The sequence below is a fragment of the Tetrao urogallus genome, assembly GCF_951394365.1.
Source record: "Tetrao urogallus genome assembly, chromosome: 8".
Classification (NCBI taxonomy): Eukaryota; Metazoa; Chordata; class Aves; order Galliformes; family Phasianidae; genus Tetrao; species Tetrao urogallus.
This window is the reverse complement of record NC_136821.1, coordinates 4853191-4875766: the sequence shown is the minus strand read 5'-3', so window position 1 is coordinate 4875766 and position 22576 is coordinate 4853191. Positions and strand designations below refer to the sequence as shown.

Genomic DNA, 22576 nt, shown 5'->3' with positions numbered 1-22576 from the left:
GAATTAGCACTTGTCTGGTATAATTTAGATACCCTCCAATGTGAACTCACAGCTCTATGTTCCTATTTCAGAACTCAAACATTTACTTTTAGTGTACAAACATTTTTTGATAAAATATGCAATAAACATTATACAGAATATAACAAATACATTTCAGAAATTTGAAGCACTATGAAGAAACATTTAAGTCTACTAAGACACACAAGTTATTAATCTGAGTAATACTTATTTTTAATTTAGAAATATATTTATACATATTTATATAAACAAATATTTATATTTATTTCTAAACATGAGATATTCCTTAATCTGAATTCAAAAAAGTGTTCCAGTAATCCAACAATACAAATGCAAAAGATGTGTAAAGTTTTGAAGTCTAACGTAGCTTCAGAAAAATGGACAAATTGTAGAATACAAAATAAAATCTAGAATAACAACAGTCTACATAGAAGAATCTGTATGTACCCTCACACCACATGAAAGGGCGCGACTTACAAAGCACCATCAGTGTTTTCTAAGTTTTGTAAAAGTGTTTCTGGAAACTGCTCAATAAGGATCTGAGTGAATAACACTGAACCCTGAAAGCAAAGGCAGAGAATAATGAAGATGATTTCACATTTTGATAATTTTTGGCAACTTGAACATGAGAATCTGCTCATGAATGATTTTAGAGAGAAAAAAAGATGAAATTCCTATGAAGTAGACCTGTTGATTAACTATTCCATGGATAACTGGATAATGACTAATCACCAGGACTAAATCTCACTTATGAATAAAAAACACACAATTTGTGCCTGTGAGATTTGGGAGCAACTGCTGATGCATACACAGCTTCTGTATGCAAAAACATTACTGACAAGTTCAAGAATATTGTACTGAAGTCCATGCACTTTGCATTCATCTTCCATTAAAAAAATGGAAAAGCAAAAACTGGATAAAATTTCAGTGGCTTTGTCAACAGAACTGAAAATATAAGACTCTCTAGAGAAATAAGAGGAACAGCTATAAAAGTCTTTCTTGTGTTTTGTGGGAAGGAAGAACCTCCCAAATATCTTCATCTCTAATAACCTCCAAATTCATAAAATGTACAGCATGACTTCAAACTTACTCATATTACATCAATTCCCATTTTGCCAATTAAGTTTCAGCAGTATTAGTAATATTCCCCCATTTTTCTGCTGCATTTTCTGTCAATTTAAATGCATTAAAAGGCCTTAAAGGCAGTAACGTAGAATGCTAATGACTTCATTTATTTAAATAATATTTATTTAAACTTTCAATAATTCAAGATGAGGTGCATGTATCAATGCTAATTTTTGGCAAAAAATTTAAACCTAGACTCTTCATAGAACTCCAGCTATCACGACAGTGTAAACTATAAAGTATCTAACAAATTAAATTACATAGGGAGACATAATCAATTATCTTAAATCAATAATGGATTCAATACTAAAACATTTTATGGTATTTCATAATTGAATTACAATGACAATTTTTTTTTTTATTGTAAGAACATTTGGAAAATAACATGGGAAAAGATATTAGACAACTTAACAGCTGGTTAAAAATTTTAAAATTTACCTTGCTGTGCTGCCTTATCATATACTTTCATATGCACAACACCTGAAGTCTTGTTTCGCAGGATAGTTGGGTTTCTTCCATCTCGTTTGTTACAAGTTCCAATCTGAGCTAAATTCTGGTCTGCCCACCAAAGCTTTTTATCTGTAAAAAAATTCAAATTTTGAAAATTAATTGGAGCGATCATTATGAATTACACATATTTGAAAAATAAGTAGGAAAAATTTTTTGAGTCAGATCACATGTAAGAAAGATGAGAGTTATATCCAATTTATAACTGAAAATTAGAAAACATTACAAAACACATTCAGTACTACTGCAAGACATGATTTGTACACAAACCTTTCTATATGCATACGTATGTGAAGAAAGCAAGAACTCAAGTTTCAAGTTTTCACTGACTTGAATGTTCAAATTATTAAGTATGAAAATTATCATAAAAATCATTAAGAATCTTGTTACTGTCTTAAGGATTGAAATCACCAACTTTACACTGATATCAATAATAAAGTAGATCATTATAATTTGACATAATATTAAAATAATAGAAAAAAGCAAACTCGAGTCATGAAGATTTCCCTGAAATTCAGACAGGATTCTAAGTGAAATCAGGCTACAAACTACGTTTGATCACTTTCTTGTACCCACATTGGTTACTATGGAATATGAATTTTCATTAAAAATAAAAATACAAATATCATATTACTGAAAAAAAATATTCTTCATAACAGTTGAAACAATTGAAATAGATAAGCTATTTAAAAGAAAGTCAAAAAACTGAAATGTACACAGGAGAAGTATATTATCTCCATTTCACTTGCATCACTTTGGGAAAACGTTATTGTGAAACATCATTTAAATATAAGCATTAGTTTTGATCAGAAACATAGAACATCTGTCAGTGCCATTTTTTATCATACAACTTTGAAACAGACTCATTGTCTGTTGGAATTCACGTAACAGCCTCTGCAGTTAATGAGCTAGTCTTTTTTCACCAAACAAAAACAAAAAACCCACACTAGTGTTAATGGTTTATCATTTCCTCACAGTAGTAAGCTACAGTACTTTACATCAAACCACTGGTGGGCAGTATTTCTATCAAGTTTTGAATATTTCAAGATCCATGCACAAATACAAGAGGGCTATGAAGTTATAACACGGACAAAGTGAAAAGTATTAAATAAAGCAATATATTGTAAATTTTAAGATGACTTGGCAAGGAATAGAGTATGAGAAAGTAATGAAAATAGAGTATGAAAAATACACGTCTGAAAACCTTCTCTGATGCTCTCATACAAAAACTGCATTCCCTGTTGCTAAGGCATGGAAGACAGTAAAGACTGAAAGGAGATGAAATCAGAAGTCTAGAAACGTCCTTCAGTCTTCTGCTATTTCTTTATATTTATATGCATTTAAAATGCTTACTTAGCTTTAGTATAGATCTGAAGGATGACATCAAGACCTTAGAACAATGTTCTACAACAGTAACCTCCACTCAGTGTTTTGAAGATGACATTGGAGTGACAATGGATAGTCTCGTGGCAGGGACTAGTCAAGTGTCATGAACTAGGGATGCCCAAGAAATTCTCACCCTTGTATCACATCTGAGACTACCACAACCTCAGAATCAGGCTACTGAAATTGAGCATGACATGTTTTTGTGACTTGCTATGCGCCAAGAGAGAAACAAAGTCTTTGAAATTTCACATAAAATGCATCAGCGTTACATAATAAGGGTGAGATGGTTAATATAAACATTATTTTCTACATAAATATCTTCCATGAGTTACATGGCAGCAGTTCAGTCTAATGAAAACTGAAGTATGAACTGAAATTACAACCATTACTAAAAAGCAAGTATTTCCAAAAGAATAATGAAATAGTAATAATGCTTACTAATTTTAAGACTACAAACTTTAACAAACTTCCAAAATGAGATCTCAGCTAAGTCTTTGCAACTGAATGTTCACAATGAAGAACTCCTTACCTAACCAATGCCAAGGCCTTCAGTTGCTTCCCTTATAACAATTTTTTTCATTTTATCACAATTAATTTCAGCCAGCTTGTTCCCATCTATTCATCAATCTCAATGGTTGTTGGAATCAAAGCAAAACAGTCCTTTTCTATCTGGGTGAGACTGAAACACAGAGCACACCAAACATACAGAAAACACTTAGCCATTGCTAACTCTTAATGTCATCCTTCAGACATTCCATAAATGCATTATTTCAGTGAAGAACTTCTGGATGTTTCTAGCTCTGGACAAACAAAAACAATGCAAAACGCTGCTAGCTATTTCTACCAGGTTCTTTAGGAACATCAACATCCTGATTTCCAATTTTCACAATAAAGATATTATGCATTTCTGCTAGTTGCTAATAACTAAAACACTTGGAGGGGGGGAAACTATGTAAGTGCACAGAACTAACGTAATCTTTAATCGAAGTACAGATTTACTTTTGAAGAACAACTAAGAACACACACTTCCTATTTTCTCAACAAGCTCACAAGAAATTTTGTACAAAATCTTGTCTGCTTGAACCCCAGCAATTTTGCAGAATAGCTGAATGACTGAATGATTGAAGACCTCTTCTTCTCTGGCAGCCAAATAGCCAAGCAGCACTTTTACTGGCCAGCCTATCACTTTACATGTAGCTCAAGAGAGGCAACAGCACATACTTTGTCTTAACACAGAGAAGATGGAAAATGGAGTGAAGGGAAAACAACTGGAGATATTTAAAAGCTGTGAGTGGGAAACAGGGTACAGTGATAGCAAATTTTGGATTTGGGAATGGGGGAAAGGTCCTTGCAGTAGACAGATTTGTTGTGCAGAAGAGAAGGAGAAAAACTGAGCTGAGGTTTTAGGATAAAAGGTATGGAGTTTTGCACTGGAAGCCTTACAGAGATTAAGTTGAAGAAAGAAGTCCAAGTTACTGTTTTTAAGATACAAGAGACAGGAACTCAGTCTTCCCTGGTTCCTCTTCTGCTGCAAATGCTGCTGATTTGACAGTACTTCTACTAAATCAAAATTTTTTTTTTTTTAAAGAATGAACTTTATTTCTTTTAATGCTTTTAAGCTTTCAAAAAACAAGTTATAATCAACAGACATTAATTAGTGGAAAAATTGAAAAGCGGCTTTTTATATTTTATTCTTTTTTATATTTTTATTCTTTTTTATATTTTATTCTTTATCAGAATATAATTTTTGGCATCTCTTATATCAACCTGTAAAGAGCTAATAGTCTAACAGTGGCACAAAGACCATAGCCAATCTTCTGATTTCAATCCAGGAACACATTAATTCTCAAAATCTCTAAAGTATGTGAAGATCTTTGATGTGATGGCCTCAAAATCTGAGGTTTACATGTAAATTTCCACAGTCCATAAAATATTTTACAGTGTCTGCCTCTCATTTTCCCTTGGATGCCACAACACCCTTCCTGAGTCTTTACTTCCTGGGCAAAACCTAAGCAGTAAGATGGTCTCCTTCCACCTCATTGCAAGTTATTTCTTGGTCAGAAAGACGAACACTGACCAACTAACACTCTGTAGTTTAGCACTTCAGAAAAAAAAGTTACAGATTTTTATATTCTAAATTTGAAGTTATAATTCTGTCAATTCCTCAACCATAGATGAACTCCTATATTTTCAGTAATAATCATAATAAAAAAAGATATTTTGTTTCAGTAATAATAATAATAAAAAAGATATTTTGTTAGGTAAATTAATCAAATAAAAATGTAGTTCTGCTGCTACCTTTCCCAGAAGTCAGAAAAATCTTCAGTTTTTCATGTGTACTTTTAAACTAAAAGAAATGAACATATATGGACATGCTTAGGCTAAAATATATTGCTTTGCAGCAAGTTAGCATTTCACTCATAACACTTAAAATATTAATGACTATGAAATACAACCTTTAAGCAATGTTCTTCATGAAGAAAAAAGTATGAACATTTCTTTTTTTTCCTCTTAATATTTATGTATCCATTAAAGATCTTAAATGAAATTATTAAATGGAAGAAGTATGTATAATTGTAAGTTTAACATCATCAGCATTTTAATTTCAGAAAGACAAAGTTATTACTGTAGATGAACCAAAAATAAAATCTTAGATCAAAAAACTTGTAAACTTTGGAAACACTGCATTTCCAAAAAATTCTGTGCAGTAACTTCATATTTTTTCCCCCCCATTAAATAAATAGTTGCCAATGTTGCAGTTTTAAATATTTAAGACAATTATTTTTTATAGGCAATTGAGTGTTTCATGATGAAAGTTGCAGTCCTGAAAAACAATCTCCATTACAGTAACTGTACTCCCACAAAAGAATATAAACACTGAAAAAAAACCAAGGGACGATGGTCATTTACTGACTAGTCTTCACACCTTTATTACAACAAAACTATCTTCAGAGTGAATATACTCTGAATATGAAGATTTGGAGACCTAAGTGGAACTCTGGTGAAACCTAAGTTAATTTTAAAGGACATGTTTTACCTTAAGCATCCAAAGGTGCTAGAATTGGATGAGGGAAAATATCTTTTTATAATATAGATCTATTTAATTACAGTAGCTCATGTCAATCTTTAGAACAAAAAAATTTTGATGATGTAACTTATAACAAGAGTAAAAAAAACTCAGTCAGATGAGAGAGAAGAATATATTGGTAACTGTATGACATAATGCACATGGAAAGTCATAGTAAATTTTTTTGTTATTTGTTCACATGAGATGACCCACAATAATGGATTATCTATCCTTGAGGCTTAGTGCAGCCTTTTCCATTAAATGCTTTTACATTGTTATATCAATATTTATTTGAATATTCTGAGCACAAATCAGAATGGATCATCATATAATTTCGATGTTTACTGTCATACATATACATGGTATATACCAGAATTCACTTTATGTACCCAAACCCACTCACAAAGTAAGTAAAGATCAGAGTGCAGCAAAATGTATATAATTTTCTTATTTTTGCAGCATTCTTTTTAAGAAGTATTCTTTAAGGCTTTTTTTTTTTTTGTCCAAAATTATGGCTAAGTTCCTGACAGACTATCAAAAAAGCGACCTGATGACAACTGCTGTAGAGAACGTAGATGAACAAAATCCTCAAGTAATCAACTCTGCATATTCTTTTACAATTAGATTAAAACATAACATGCTGAGTTCAATGAGGAAATTCAATCACTGGTGATTTTCCTTACCACAGATGTTATCCTTCCCTTAATTATTAGTACAGAGACAAACTATTGCTGCATCATGATTTGTATGGTTCAAACATGTCCCTTGGTTTACTGTGCTATTGGATGAGACTGTTCCTGCTCAAGTGAACAGCATCCACACAGTTTCCATCTAGTGTGCTGGACATGTAAGATCATAGATTTCTTATCTTCCTTTTACAACGGATACAATAGAAGATATGTCACTACACAGATTCACTACTAGTCCTTAGAGTACTGGACTGTGAATAGAGAGGGTAACGCCTTATGTCACCCTATTAAAAACAACAAATCAAAACCTGTCACAAGAAAATACTGAAAATGTGCTTCATTATGATTCTTTTATCTTCTTCTTCCATTCTTGTTAACATGACACCTGGATAAGTACTATTTAGTACCACTATTTGCGTGATCTTATTGAGCTAGCACATACTTTTCTTTGGCACAGACGTTTTATATGGTGCACTACAAGTTTTCTAAAGATATATGGGTACAGTATGGGAAATTATAGGAAAAAGACAATCTGAACACCTTAGAGAGTGAAATGCAAATCTGGAAAATAAAGATATATTTTTAAATATACTAATAATAAAATTTGAAACTACAGGCATCTTGAGGTACAACTTCTTAGCCTATCTGTCAAAATTTGTTTTACCTGTTCAGTTATGCCCTTAAAGAACACTCAGTTCTCTTTAACAAGGATTCAGTTGTTCAGAAACCACTGGATGAGTGATGACAAATCATATCACACTCATACAAAAAAAAATAATAATGTTACACTGCTATTTTTTACCACAATCCTAATCAGAATTTTGGAATTCTTCATTTTCCTTCTATATATATATGTTCTCATTAGATTATTAGTTTGTGATTACTAGGTAAATAATAGGCTTAATTAATCTGTTTCCATATTTAAAATATAGTTAATGGTTTCTCACAGCCACTCAACTAAACTTACAACAATTTGCTTTCAGAAAATATTACAGACAACTATTTTAAATCTTTAAATATCAAACAGGTTTGATTATACTAATCAGAAAGTTGTATGATCATTAGTTACAATCATCTTGATGAAATTGTGCTATAATATTAAGAAGTGTTGTATTTGTCCATTTTGTTGGGTAATTAGTATAAAGTGCAGCAACATATTGGGAAACAGCAATTTAAAATGCCAGAAATTGCTATACTAGCATTGTGGACAGTCCTTTGGAGATTTTGAGCTGTACGGTAAACGCAAAATTTGATGGGCCATTAGTTTTTATTAATGATAGCTTGAGTATTTATGGAAGACAACTATGTACTGTACTTAGAACTGGGCAAATTGCCTAGATATATTTCATATATTAATGCTAATGTAATGAATGGTGTTACAGTAATTAGAAGACTGATGACTTGGAAAATTAAGGTGTACGTGTCTGAAGTTTCCTGATTGAAGCAGCCCCTTCCATTTAACAATTGCTTTCAGAGAAGTCGCAGTTCCCACCACGTGAGTGACTAGAAATGCATTATGGTGTTACTTTTTGAAGTTTGTTTAGGAAAAAAGAAAAAAATCAACTAATATGTCAGCTAACCACAATAACAAAGGTAGCATGAAGGTATCTTGTTAATAAATGAACTAAAGTGTTCCGTCAAAAATGAAATACCATCACTATCTGTTCTGATTGATAATACACCTTGAAGGCTGCATTAAATACAGATTCTGTTCAAAAGATACAGTTTTAACATCTACATTCCCACTGAGAAGTTATGTCTTTGATTTTGTTGTACTGCTGATTTTTTTTTCCATTAATTTAAATAGAAGTAGCATTTACACACAGAATCATTCAGCATATGAATTTACTATATTTTATATTATTAAGTATGACAAGAGAAACACTAACACCCACCACCATAGCACATACCCTTTGAGGTTTCTACCACAAGTATTTATTGTAAAAAATCAGCAATGCACAACAAATTATATCTTCATTATACAATCTACATCGTATTCCTGTTTTCTAATTAAGTTAGTTTAATTTTGTAGTTTTACGTAAACTATATTTCTGTGAGGAGCTGATACGAAATGCACTCAAGTATCTGTGATAGATGACTTTTGCAGCTACAAGTTCAAAAATCTGATATGGAATATCATAGTTTAAACTCAGGTGAACCTTAGCACAAGCACAGAAAATATTCTCATTTTCTTAATCTTGAAAATACCACTGTATCACACAGTAAAATCAGAGATTCTCTCACAAGGAACATCGCATGTTTCCAAAATGATAGAAATATTTGTTATCAACTTGTAAATGGTGCCAGTAGTAGGTGTTAAAGTTACGCAGGAAACAGAGGGCTGTGAATCAGAGAAGCTGATAAATGATAAGAAGAAAACTTCACAGGATTTAAGCAAAATAAAATGAATCCTTAACACACCAGCAGAAGAAAATTACCATTGACCAAATGTAAGACAACAGTGTGAGGTACTAAACAAAAGCATTAATGTGTATTTCTGAATAGTGATTTAATTAAAAATAGCTGCTGTTGCATTCACATGCACTGAATGCACTTTTGGAGAAAAAGTAGACTTGCAAATGGAATTTCATCATGGGTTTATAGCAGCACCTTAGTAATACAAAAGGTAATAGGATAAATTAAACTTTATATGCTTAAGGTCATGGGAAAAATAGTAATTTGGGGCATATTAAAATGCTTTACTTTCCACAGGAATATAGCTTTCATTGTACAAATATCATACATCAAAATACGTAGGCAAAGACAGAAATAAAAGGACTAGGAATTCTGGAGCTTAGTCTATGGAAAAATAAATATGACCGACACTTGAGCAGAAAAACAATAAATTGAAGAAATAAAGTAGAGGGAGATGTGAATATGGTTTAGTAGCTTGTGGTACTAATAGGAATGGGAGGATGTTTGGACTAGATGATCTTGCAGGTCGTTTCCAACCTTGCGATTCTGTGATTCTGTAATTACATAATTTGTTTCCAGTTCCTTTGAAGATAAACTTGAGAGCCACTCTGCCATCAACATTTTTATTATTTTTTCATGCCAAGGAAGGAATGTGTCTCATGTTGTCTGTATGCTACCACTGAAGGATCTAATAGTAAGAAAATTACTTAAAGGCTAGACAGTACTAAACAACAGTAAATATCCAGAACAATAGCAATTAACTTCCGAACAGTTTACAATGGTTAGCTAGGAAAAAAAAAACTTCAAGAATGTAAACTGTAAGACATAACGAAATGTCTTGGAAATTGTCATAAGACCCACTAATTTTCTGTGCCTTCTGTAAGGACTATGGCTTAATCTCAGATCAGATTATAGTCACTTCATAAACTAAACAACCTTACCCCTCCTTTCTATCTTGGTTTAAGCTGTTTAGCCCAAAAAAGGCTCTAATGATCAAAAACAACTGATCAGTGTATTGCGACCGAGGCAAGACTACTCTAGATTCTGAAAATACTGAACTCCATCTCTTCTTTCTGCCCCAGTGGAAACAAATCAACAATATGACACGATCATATATATAATATATTAAATAAATAAAATTAAGCTGTCTAAAATACTAGTTTTACTTGGAGAAACACCTAATGCCAAAAAACTATTTGATTTGTCTTATATCCACCACTGCTTGCATACAAGAATATGATGTAAAGAACTTCAGGAAAACAAATGGCATCATGTGTTGCTGCAGTATCCTCCACAACATAAAACCATACAAAAGAAATGAATAAGGAATCTTCATGTTTTTCAATCAGTGCATACAATACTGTAAGCTGCAGTGCATACTACAATACTTCAGTGTCTTACTGCATTTTATCACAACTGGTTCCTAAGTAAAAGACAAAACCAGAAAGCAGAACAAACAGAAAAACTCAAATACATCATGTTTACCAGTTTCAAGTAGGAAGACTTGTCATCACTCAAAAATAAGGAATCCTAAACTACTGTATCAAAGAATCATAAAATTGCCTGAGTTGGAAGGGACATCAAAGACCATCAGGATCCAATTACCCTGCTGCAGGCAGGGTTACCAACTGCTAGATCAAGCACTAGATCAAGTTGCCCAGGACCCCATCCAACCTGGCCTTATGTACCTCCAAGGACAGTGTATCCATAACCTCCCTGGGCAACCTGTCCCAATGCCTAACCACCCTCTCAGTGAAAAGCTTCCCCCAGCATCTAATATAAATCTGCTCTCCTTTAGTTTAAAACTGTTCCCTCTTGACATATCACTATCTATCCATGTAAAAAATTGATTTCCCAGTTTATAACCTCCTTTGAAATACTAGATGGTCATAAAGAGCTCTCCCTAAAGCCTTCTCTTCTCCGAACTGAACTAGCCCAACTCCTGCGGCCCATTTTTGTAGGACAGATTTCCAGCTCTCCGATCATTTCATGGTCTTCTTCTGAACTCATTCCAAAACCTTGATCTCTTTCCTGTAGTGGGGGGGCCCCAGGCCTAGACACAACACTCCATATGTGGCCTCATGCTTAAAAACTAAGCTGCAGTATTACTTGCCTTTCCATACTGGCAAAAACTCAGCCACTTTCACATAAACAAGCACAAAATATTTCTTCAGATGATAGCTATAAACTCTTTATTCTACATCTCAGATGGACCATCACTCTTGTATCTTCTGTGGATCATGGATAAAGACTTGAAAGCATAGATATTTCAGTGACAGTAAGAACAAATATTCTTTACAACATCTCATATTAAAGACCTCCAATAACTCCCTGAAGATCGTCTCCTCATTTAATTTTCAATTACAACCTAATCAATGAAAGACATTTTTTCCGTATTAACATTCGTAACTCCTTCTGACACAAAACTTGCTTTTGTTTATGGATGTATATATAAAAACATCACCTCTCCAACTAATTTTGACAACATTTATGATTCAATACTTACTAAATATTTTCATAATAAAGTTCTTTAGCAGTTACTGCTTTAAAATACAACAACGTACAGTGTATGTATAATCTTTGGAGATCATTTAAAGTAATCTTCAAAAGCACACACGTGCATAGTTAATCAACTAAGTAAAATACTTTTTAAAGGAGACTAGCAATTGATGAGTCAACTGTATCAACAAAAAATCTAGCTATCAATAGAATTTCTCAGAACTATCCCACAGCAGTTAATATCATTTTGAATTAAATTTGAACAAAGGTAAGCAAAGCATTTAGAGAAAAAGCAGAAAGATTATATTTCTAGTAATCTTCAGAAGAATATAAAAGCACTAGTTCTGAGTCAGAATACAATTTTTTTTTTTTTGAACACTCTATCCTTGTTCAAGTGAGGTCCAAGAGCTGTAGATGCTAATGAGAATTACAGTAAATTCAATGATATATTCAACATGAAACGTAAAGAAAATTGCCCTTATAACTTCTTAATAACTTTTAATTTTTGGAATGTTTAAAAACATTAAATCCCGACATTTCTAAGGTGCAATGTAGAAAAAAAGCTTATTTTTCAACCAACTTAACATAAAATACTACACAGCAGACATCTCAGAATCCAACTTTTCTCACAAAGAAAGTTTCACATGTACTGTGAGAATCATCTACAATAAAATACTAATGTGTTTCTTTTTTTTTCCAAGTTTTTGTTGGCTCATAATTACCATTCAATTGTTTGAAAATCATCGCTATTACCACTGGACTTACCCATTATTGTTAAAGCTGTGGCTTTTGGTAAATCTTCTTTCATTGAGTCTATTACTTCAAGACTGCCACCATCCAGGTTGCATCTATTAATGGTTCCATTTCCTGAACTGATCCAGTAAAGTTTGTTCTCCACATAATCTACTGATAAACCTGTAATTAAAGTATACAACTTTAATTTTGGCTTTAATATCTAAAATACACTTAACATTAAGCTTTTTTCATAAAATAGCGTATTCAAGAAAGTATGTATACATGTAATTGTTATCCACTCAAAGAAATCAAGAAAACTAAATAAACTGGGTCATTCGTAGAGAAAACAACATCTTTCTTGAAATATTTCTGCCTTTTATTTCTCCAAACATCTGCAGAAATGAATCAGTGACTGATGAAAGGACCATCTGGCAATGAGATACTTGAAAGAGCACAAGTCCTCAGAGAGGTCATTAACTACTAGAAAACGCCAACCAGAACCCCAAAATTTATTTGAAACTTATGAACATTCAGACTTAAAAAAACAAACAAACAAAAACAATCTTGTGTGTGTGTGTGAGAGAGAGATTTTAAGGACTACAAGGCCCATTCTCTCCCTACACATACAGTTCTCTTAAAATGCTGCAAAAATAAAAATATCACAACTTAATGTCAGTAACCAATAAATTTGCAGTGCACATTTTCATTTGGTTTCATAGTGAACTGATCTCATGATCAGCTCTTTGGAGTCAGATGCAAGAAAACTTAGAAAAACTTGCAAAAAACCCTAATAAATAAAGCAAGCATATAATTTTCTAAAAGAAATAAAGAATTAAAAGATAATATATTTCAAATTCTCTAATCCTTCAAAAGTGTTGAAGAAATTGCAGCAACAAATTTTCCACTGAGAAATATGCTTGGCATTGTAACGATACATAGCAGAATAGTTTGCTTCTGTAGCAGACATTTCCCAGAACTCAAGCATTCAACATAAAACTGCCAAAAAAATATTGAATTTTACTACAAATGTCAGTATCTAGAAATTGCACAGCATAAGAACTCTTCTACCCTGTAATCTGCTTCTCTGTAGAGAAATTCGGACAGGAGGAAGCAGTGCCATGTGCAGCAGTACTTAGAGCTGGCATCATGCCACGACTCCTTTACGCACATTTGACATCGTAGGCCAAAAGGCTCCCACTTTGTAAGCTTTTCAAAAGCAGTTTTCCATCTTCGTTAAAGTTACTGAGATTTCTTCCTCTCTGCAAGTGTGTTAGAGGATAAGCAACTCTAGCTAAAGGGAGGATAAGGATGAAGTTGCTTTGCAGATGGATCTAGCAACATCTCCCTGCACCAAAGTGCTTTTCAGCTTGCACAATAAGCATTGATCCAAGTGAAAGGGTAGTGCCACATACTGTAGGGACAAGCAGAACTTGAGTTCTCCAGCCTAGTGCAGGAAACCATCCAGAGAATGTGGATGAACCCTGCCACTGAGTTACAAAGGTGCTACAAAGGTTTCCATACTAACATATAGCAGTTGCTATTCCCTGTAACTCCTGACTGCTCACTGATTTCAGGCACAGAAATCTACTAATGATGTCGTTATAACTGTTATTTACACAAAAATTACAATGTAATGTTGCCCAGATTTTCTACTATTTTAGTTATTAGAATAGTATTTCTATGCATGGGTATGCCAATTACACAGCATCAACTGACAGAAATATCAATCTTCCTCTATCCAAGTTCTCATTTCTGTAGTGCTCTATTATTTCTAATGCAAAACAAAAATACATTTTCATTTTCCATGAATTTTCCTGGTTTTACTAATGAAAATGTGATTTGCTTAAGTACCACAGTCTTCACGATACATTTTCGTGTGAATGGTTTACATCCTTTCTCAATGCTGTCAAAGTGAAAGTTATCATGCGCATTGTGGGGAAAAAAAATATTGTGTTAGCAGCTACCTGATGACAATGCTGTGTGCACAGCAGAATACTGATTTGGAAGGACTCCTCATTATTTGACCACTGAGACATATGTCTCTGCATGTTTTGCTCTTCAGAAGACTGAGGTGTAAGGAAAACAGGCTCATTGTCCTTGAAGACCTAGCATCACAAACTCAGAGTGCTTCATACAGCCCAGAATCACTGGCTAGATAAGAACTGCTACTGTTCATCAAGGTGAGCTCATATATCTGATAACTAATAAAGGATATATATATTAAAAAAAAAAAACAAAACGACGACAATGCAATTTTCTGAGAGAACAGCCATAGTACTGAGCTGCTCTAACATGTATCCTTCCAGCATTAAGGTAATCTGGAACAATTAATAACCCAAAGCATTGTCCAATTTCTCCTTTTAACATGAAATTAAGCAGCAAGTGATTGGACTGAAGATCAGATGTTAGTGAGCTGAGAGTTTCCTAAAATTAAACTATATAGCTAAAATAAAGTCAGAAGAATAATTATGCAGATGGTATTTTCCTCACAAATAAGAAATATCAAAATAGTTTAATATTATAAATTGTATATTTTAAGTATGAGTTAAGATATTATTAACAATCAATGAAATAAAAGATTTTTTAAAATTCTCCAGGGAGATAAGAGTGTTATCTCATTCTTAAGAAAGATTATTTATCAGTTTATGTCTGTTTGCAATTCATGTATAAATAGTAATGTTTACAGAGATGTTTTTTCTTTACAGAGAGAGTGTTGATGTGCTGCAACAGCTGCTCAGAGAGGTTGTGGATGTCCTGTCCCTGGAGTTGTTCAAGAGCAGACTGGATGGAGCCCTGGGCAGCCTGGTCTGGTATTAGATGTGGAGGTTGGTGGCTCTGCATGTGGCAGAGGGGTTGGAGATTCATGATCCTTGAGGTCCCTTTTACCCTAGCCATTCTATGATTTTGTGATGTGCTTAAAATTTGGAAATACATGCTAAATGTCCACATATATTCAATAAATAATTTCTTTTTTTTTTTTTTTAATCTAAAATAAAATTTCAAGGGCCAGTCTCAGCAAGATTTTTGATTTACATCTGCATGCTTTGTTTGCAGACTCTGCTGTATGTAAAAAAGAAGAAATAAACAATTGATATTCAAATAAGGAGAGAAAAAATGAAACAAGAACCGCTACACCAATAATTATGGAGCCTCTTGAATACAGCTCCAGATGTGATCCAGTATGTTTATTTATTTAGAGTTTTATTAAAGATATTCAAAAACTGACTAGAAATACAACAGTGCATGATGTAATAATATCTGTTTTCTTAAAAATAATGCAATAGATACATGGTTGTTTTTTTAAAGCTTTATGACAAACAGCTTAACTGAAGATATCCATGATGAAACAATTTGCCTCACAAAGTACAGCACTAAATCTGATTCCCACAGCAAATAACTTAATAAAACTCCAGTGACTAGTTCTTTTTCAATTGATATATCAGTTTCTGAACTGCAGAATGGATTATCAAGATCCACACAGTATGTTCCAGTTAAGACAAAAACGTAACTGCAAAACTACCAGATTCCAAACACTCTAAACTACGCAATCTTGATGTTAATAAAACTGTCCCCTTCTTTCAACACAATTCAAATTGAGAGAAAACGTGCCTATTTCCAACTCAGAGATTGGAAAACATGTTGAACTCTATAGACTGAATTTTTTTTTTATTTGGGAAAACTAAACGAAAATTTTCATAGTATTTAACTCTCATAAGCCTTATACTTATCTTCTCATATAGATGATTTCACTTATTAGATCTCTCATGTAGATCCCCAAATACTCAAAACTAACACAGCATGAGATTTACTTTTGCTTACAAAAAAAATACGATTTCTTGGTTTGAAACAAAAGGCCACTCAATGTTCTTAAGTAGTGTTTTCTTGCTTTTAGTATGGAAACATCTTATGCTAATGATAACAATTAATCAGGTATTTAATGTGGTTGGATATTTAGAAAATAACATTAGAAATTTAATGCTCATTTTAACTACAGAACTGTGTATCTGTTTTTTTTTGTCAGCCGTAAAACAATCTTATTTTCATCCTGACTAACAATAAAAATAAGCCAAGATGTGTACTAATAATTAAATATTTCACTGATACTTGCTAACTTCATTTTCCCTTTACATGCACATAGATATATAGAGAGACTTCACATACTACCTACTTTATGACTTTGCACAGTTTCAGTTTAGCTGTAAGAAGGGAGAAACGAATCTCTGTGGTCTCATTATGCAAAAGGAATTTTCAATCTGGAATAACTTACTTCAAGTAACTGAGATCTCAAAGGTGTTAAATTAATCCAGTACTACAGAGAAAATATCGCCTCATTTGCAGTTCTGTGGTGAAGTAAAAAACTTATGTCATAATCCTCGGTCTTGCAAGTCTTTCCAGAATGTTTAACTGCGTGAATAGTTCATCTTATACCACTGAGACTGTATGTCCATGAAGAAAAATGTCACAAAACCTACACGGATTTGCACATGAAACCTTTGACCATACTGATATACTTACAGAAGAAAAACAAAAAAGTACTAACCACTCTACCATGTATTTGGTTCAGTGGCTTTACTGCTACTCAACAAATTCAATGACAAAAACCATAAGCACTGCAATTTAGGACCTTGTGACCTGTGATCACATGACATTCAGTGCAATAGGCTGCACACAGCCTTATTGTCCAAATATTATTATATGAGGATATGCTTCATCTCATAATAAGTGGTTTTATCACTTTTTTCCTCCAAATAAATAGACAACTGTCTTTACAGCTGCACAGATGTAACACTGAATCAAACATACAGCAGTTGTCAGACATCTTTTATTCAAATTAGCTCTAATGCCAAATTTATTTCACTAATGTTCTTTTTTCTGCTAATATATTCAGTTATGAAATGTCAAATTCTTTAAAATTTGTAACACTTTCTTGGTAAGCCATTAATATAACACAGAGACAATTGACATAACTCCTTTCACTCCCTTAAAAAAAAAAAATTGAAAAGGTTAACTGTATGAAAACAAAAAACAGTATGCATGGAAAGGATACGGTTTTCCAGAGAATGCCATAACTTAATTATTCTTAATTATATCAATTGTCAGATCTTAAAAATGAGGTCTAATCATTATTACAAAATATACACTTCAATTTCTGCTCCTTTCTATTAAAAATATATCAGTTATCTTCCCATTATTTGAGATTTCATTGAGAAAAGTTCCACAGTTCTAGTTAAAGAATCCTCTCACATGGATTTAATTGATTAAACCCTTGCTCTCTAAACTCTTTTACTCACGAACTAATGATGGAAGGACACAGTGGGTCCTATTTCACCTTCAGCCTAAATAAACTGCTGTAGTGCTACAAGTGAACAATAGAATACTTGACCCATTACAGTAAATTTCCATTCAAGTAGAATTGGTCAAAACACCTCAAATGGAAAAACACAAAAATGTCAGTTTTTACCATGTCTTTGTGCATGTTCTTATCACTGACACATTATGACAAAGCATTCCAACATAATGTTTATATTAAAGTACTCTTGATTAAGAAACAGAAATAATACTTACCAACAGGATCTTTTTGATTCTGAAAGAGGATTTTGCTGTTGCTGCCGTCCATATTAGCCATGTTAATGGTGTTTCCATCAGTCCAATAGAGCTTACTGAAGATAATAAACATATTAAAAATGTTGCTCTATGTACACAGCAAATTTAATGCAACAGCAGATAAAACACGTTCATAAACTTAGAATTATGCAAAATATACAAATAATGAGTATAGGATTTAATTAAAACCAGGTTTTGATGGAGAAACAATATTCAGTTGAGAAATTATCAGCAAAATCTTTTAAATGAATAAACCTAGTTCCAGTTTGAAAGAAAACAGAATGGGTAAATGAAAAATCTGAATGAAGAAATCTCTGGGTGAGGTTTATGGCAGATTATATTTTGAAACCAAAGATATCTTACCCTTTTACTGGGTGAACTGCAAGACACTGGGGTTTATCAATTCCATGGATGATTGAGGTTTTTAAGGAACCATCTAAATGTGCCACATTAATTTGTGTTTCATCAAATTCTGAGCTAATCCAGTACAAGTTCCGTGATATCCAATCCACTGCAAGACCTCTGATACTCTGAATATCTGCAAAAATTGACAGCAATACTATTGATATTTTTTTCTAGACTACTCTCAGTCTTTGAGAAAAAGAAACTATTTATCCTATTTTCTTTTAAACCAAACGTGTGGAATATTCTAAGGAGATGCATTGTTAAAATGATTGCCAACAATGAATAATGGTTTTTTCCTCTTCAGCTTGATACAATTGAAATAACATGGAAATAGCATTAGATTCAAGAAATCCCACTTAAATTCTCCTAAAAAAATTACCATAAATCCTTTTGTCAAAAAAAAATCACTATCAGACAGATGCTGTGTTTTTGCAGCGCATTTTTCTCTTAAAAATTTATTACTCACTACTAGATATTTTTTAAAATTCAACTAGAAAGTTTAAAGATCACACTTCAGAAATATAAACATTATAAGAAACTTAATACTATTTAAGTCATACTTAATGTATAGAACATTAAGAGACTTCCTAAAACAAAGCTATTATGAAGTTTAAAATCCTACTCCTTTGTTTATTGTCAGACAGGCTCAATACTGAATGCATTCATAGTTCTATAGCACATATACAGATCAGTAGCTACAATGAAAATGCTTTTTTTTTTTTTTTTTTATTTCTGAAGCTGATATCTAATGTTGCTTTGATGATGTTAACTTACTTCCTCTATATGATTTGAGTGAGAAGGAAATGAAGCAACAAACAGCTTAGGTATGAAATACACACGAAGCTCCACAAAAGCTGCAAGAAATCTACTTGTATTCACAGATTAAGGCATAAAGTGTAGTAAATCAAGAGCCACTGGAGGAAATTACTGTTGTTATTGAAGATATGATACTATGAACTTCAAAGCCAGGAAAGATGATGAAAAAATTTCTGAAATAATGTATTTTAAGGTCTGCATTGACCAACACAGACAGCTCTATCCAGAATCTATCACAAATAATTTCTATTAAATGTGCAACAGCTTTCATGGGAGATCAATGACTAGCAAGAATAGGCTCTGTAGCATTTAGGAAAGGCACGATTATTGGAAGGAGCCAACCTATGACAGTAGGTAGTATTAGTAGACCATGAGTAAGATGTGGTTAATGAGATAGCTTCACAACCTCTTTGCATATAATAGCCTTCCTTAACAAGATACTGATTCAAAATGATAATATCTGCCTTAGAAGCTGGGTATGACATCGCTGCTTTACTCCTAGATAGCAAAATGCTGCTCTGCCTCAGCACATCCCATCACATTGTCCAGCATCTTGAGGAAGAAGGCCAAGTGTGATTTCATTATGGTTAATAGTTTGTAATATATTTATCAATTTAATTTGGCTATGTTGACTGACAGAATTATTGCTGCTGACAAACTAACATGGATGTTGCTACAGACTCGCCACATATTTTTAAGGTTAAGTGGCTACTTTACATTAGGAACATCACAACTTTGACCCATTTGAAACTTATCCCCAACATTTTTAGTTTTTGGTTGGAAGAACTGAAAAACAAGGATTTCATATACTTAAGAAGATTAAACTATGATTTTAGTATCTTTGCAACAGTGGCATGAGACTTCATCCAACAGGAGTCCCACAGGTACACTCTTATAAAGCTTAAGATCTTATGAGAAGTATAAAAGTGACTGTTAGCAAATGAGATCATTTATGCATAGTAAGTAGTCTTTATAATGTCAGAATGTGGTAATTTTCTAAGTTTTATCTACAATAAATTACACCTTTCATAAGTATGATTATAATTACTCCACAGCAGAAGATAACATCAATTAAGAGATGAAATTATGAAATAATGCCATATAATAGTTTAAAAATAATATAATAATGTTAACAGAAACACAAGTCAGTTTCATTAAGCTTCCTTACGTTTCTTGACAGTTTTTTTTCCCCAAATTCTCACTATATACTTTACGTAGTAAAACAGTGATGCAATTCTAATCCCACTTAAAAAACTGTTATATCCCAATAAAAATAAAAATTTTAATAGGATTATACGTTCAAAAAATAAAGAATTCTACACAAATTATTTTCCCTATTGTTTACATGCATTATTTAATGCCAGTGCAAAGTATACCTAACAAGAACTTGAACACGTATACATCAGTAAATTTAGAACACACAAAAATTTGCCCATTATTGTTTTTAATTCAACATTGTTACTTACCTCTTGAAATAATAGTTTCTAAACCAGTGCCATTAATGAAGGCACGCTTGATGGTTTGCGTTTTCACATCAGTCCAATACAACCGCTCCTCAACAGCATCAAAATCTATGACAGTCACATCATCAATGTCAGGAACAGTGAAGGCTGTAATGAAGTTGAAATAGGGGTTGTCTATGTCCACTCCTCTTATTTCTGAACGTCTCGCATAAAGAAGGAATTTCTTCCTTTCTGTTGGAAAATAGGAAAATAAAAATCACCTCATGCTCTTCACATCACTGCTAACAAGAGTAAAAGTCATTCATTTGCAAATGTGTAAATAAAATTTGTATGAATGATTTAACATCTCCAGGAAACCTGCACTTAGTGTTATTTGAGAAATAAATTACATTACAGAGCATAAAAATAACAGGAAAATATATTAATTCTGCGTACAGGACAAGATGGTTCTATGCTACTGTATCAATACAGTCTAGCAAAGCTGTAAGGGAAGAGCTTAACATTTAACTTCTTATCCTAATAAAAAAAAATTATTTGAATATTCTAACACGCTCACAGAACATTATCACAGACACTTCGCATTTCTAAAGGGAGCAGACTACCATCTAACAAAGTTTTCCAAACAATACTCAGTAAAAATACCACAATAAAAGGCAAGGCAAAAGGAAAAAACAAAGCTCAATAATTAAAGCTTAGACATCATTAATTTAAAAAAAAACAATAAACACACTAAAAGCAAAAACAAAACACTACTTTTTATCTCAGAAGTCTAAATTACTGAAGCAAAGGTCTGTGTATGAACAGTAAGGGTAACTTCATACCACAATATTCTTGACACAATAAAATGTTTTTTCTCGAGGTTTCCTTAACATGATTAATCAACACTGACTAAAGTAATGCTTTACATAACAGGTAGTGGGCACAATTTCTTGACATTTCTAGGGATTGAAAAATAAAGTGTTTATTAATATATATAAAGCACTTCTTCAAGGCTATATGTCTAACATTTCCTTTTCATTTTATGTAGGTTGCTCCAAAAGTAATGCCTCCTATTTATTTCCACAGAAACTACAACAGACACAGTGAGAACAGTAACACAATTTGGTAGAGCAAGTTCTCAGCTAAAAAGCACTGTTTTTCAAAATAGTCAGCACCATTAGTTGATTCGTGCACAGGAGTTGGTCAAAGTGCTCCTTATTTAGTGGCGTGATAACTATGCATGACCACCCTGAGCATGGCTTATCTTTCACGCCACTATCACCTCTGCTGAGGTTTCTGCTGAAACCATCATCCACTGCCTCCCTGTGCTCACATCCACTCTCTGATCTCCATAAACATTCAGCAAAGATTGCCCTTCCATTTCAGACACTGTTCTGTCAGACTGCCCCTCTGCTGCCATCTGTGGCACAGCAACAAAATGAAATAGAATACTGGTGACAAAGTTCAGCCTTTACCACCATACCACCAATATCTGCTTCTGATGCCATGGGCCAACATCATAAAATAGGAGGCATTACTTTTGAAACAGCCCTAGCTTTTTTCTTAATCTTGAAAGTGATGCTCAGAAAATCTTAGAAGAACAGATAGAGATTAAAGCTCATAAGTATATTCTTGCTATTCAAGTTACTTGACTCATCATTTTCTCATGAACCTTATATAAGTCTTTGTTAAATTCTGCTAACATATCAAACATATAAGCAACAGATAAATTGTGGTAATAAATACCAAAGGTACAAACATCCCATATAATGACCATAAGTTAATACTTCTCAAAAACTAGACGCTTCTTTTTAAAACTATGATTAAAATGCTCTGCAGAGACTATTTCTAAGACTATTTTAATTTGC

At 32.9% G+C, this 22576-nt stretch overlaps 1 protein-coding gene across 1 annotated transcript in view; it reads right to left on the bottom strand.

Annotated features, from left to right (window-relative positions):
* LRP1B (LDL receptor related protein 1B) overlaps window positions 1-22576 on the bottom strand; it is a gene marked incomplete at both ends in the record, with an annotated part of 589444 nt that overhangs the window by 131887 nt on the left and 434981 nt on the right. The window contains 5 exons of the mRNA XM_079539425.1: window positions 1582-1722; window positions 12472-12621; window positions 18007-18101; window positions 18409-18583; window positions 20733-20960. Of these exons, the coding sequence (XP_079395551.1) occupies window positions 1582-1722; window positions 12472-12621; window positions 18007-18101; window positions 18409-18583; window positions 20733-20960 (789 nt within the window). The remainder of the gene's footprint in view (window positions 1-1581; window positions 1723-12471; window positions 12622-18006; window positions 18102-18408; window positions 18584-20732; window positions 20961-22576) is intronic.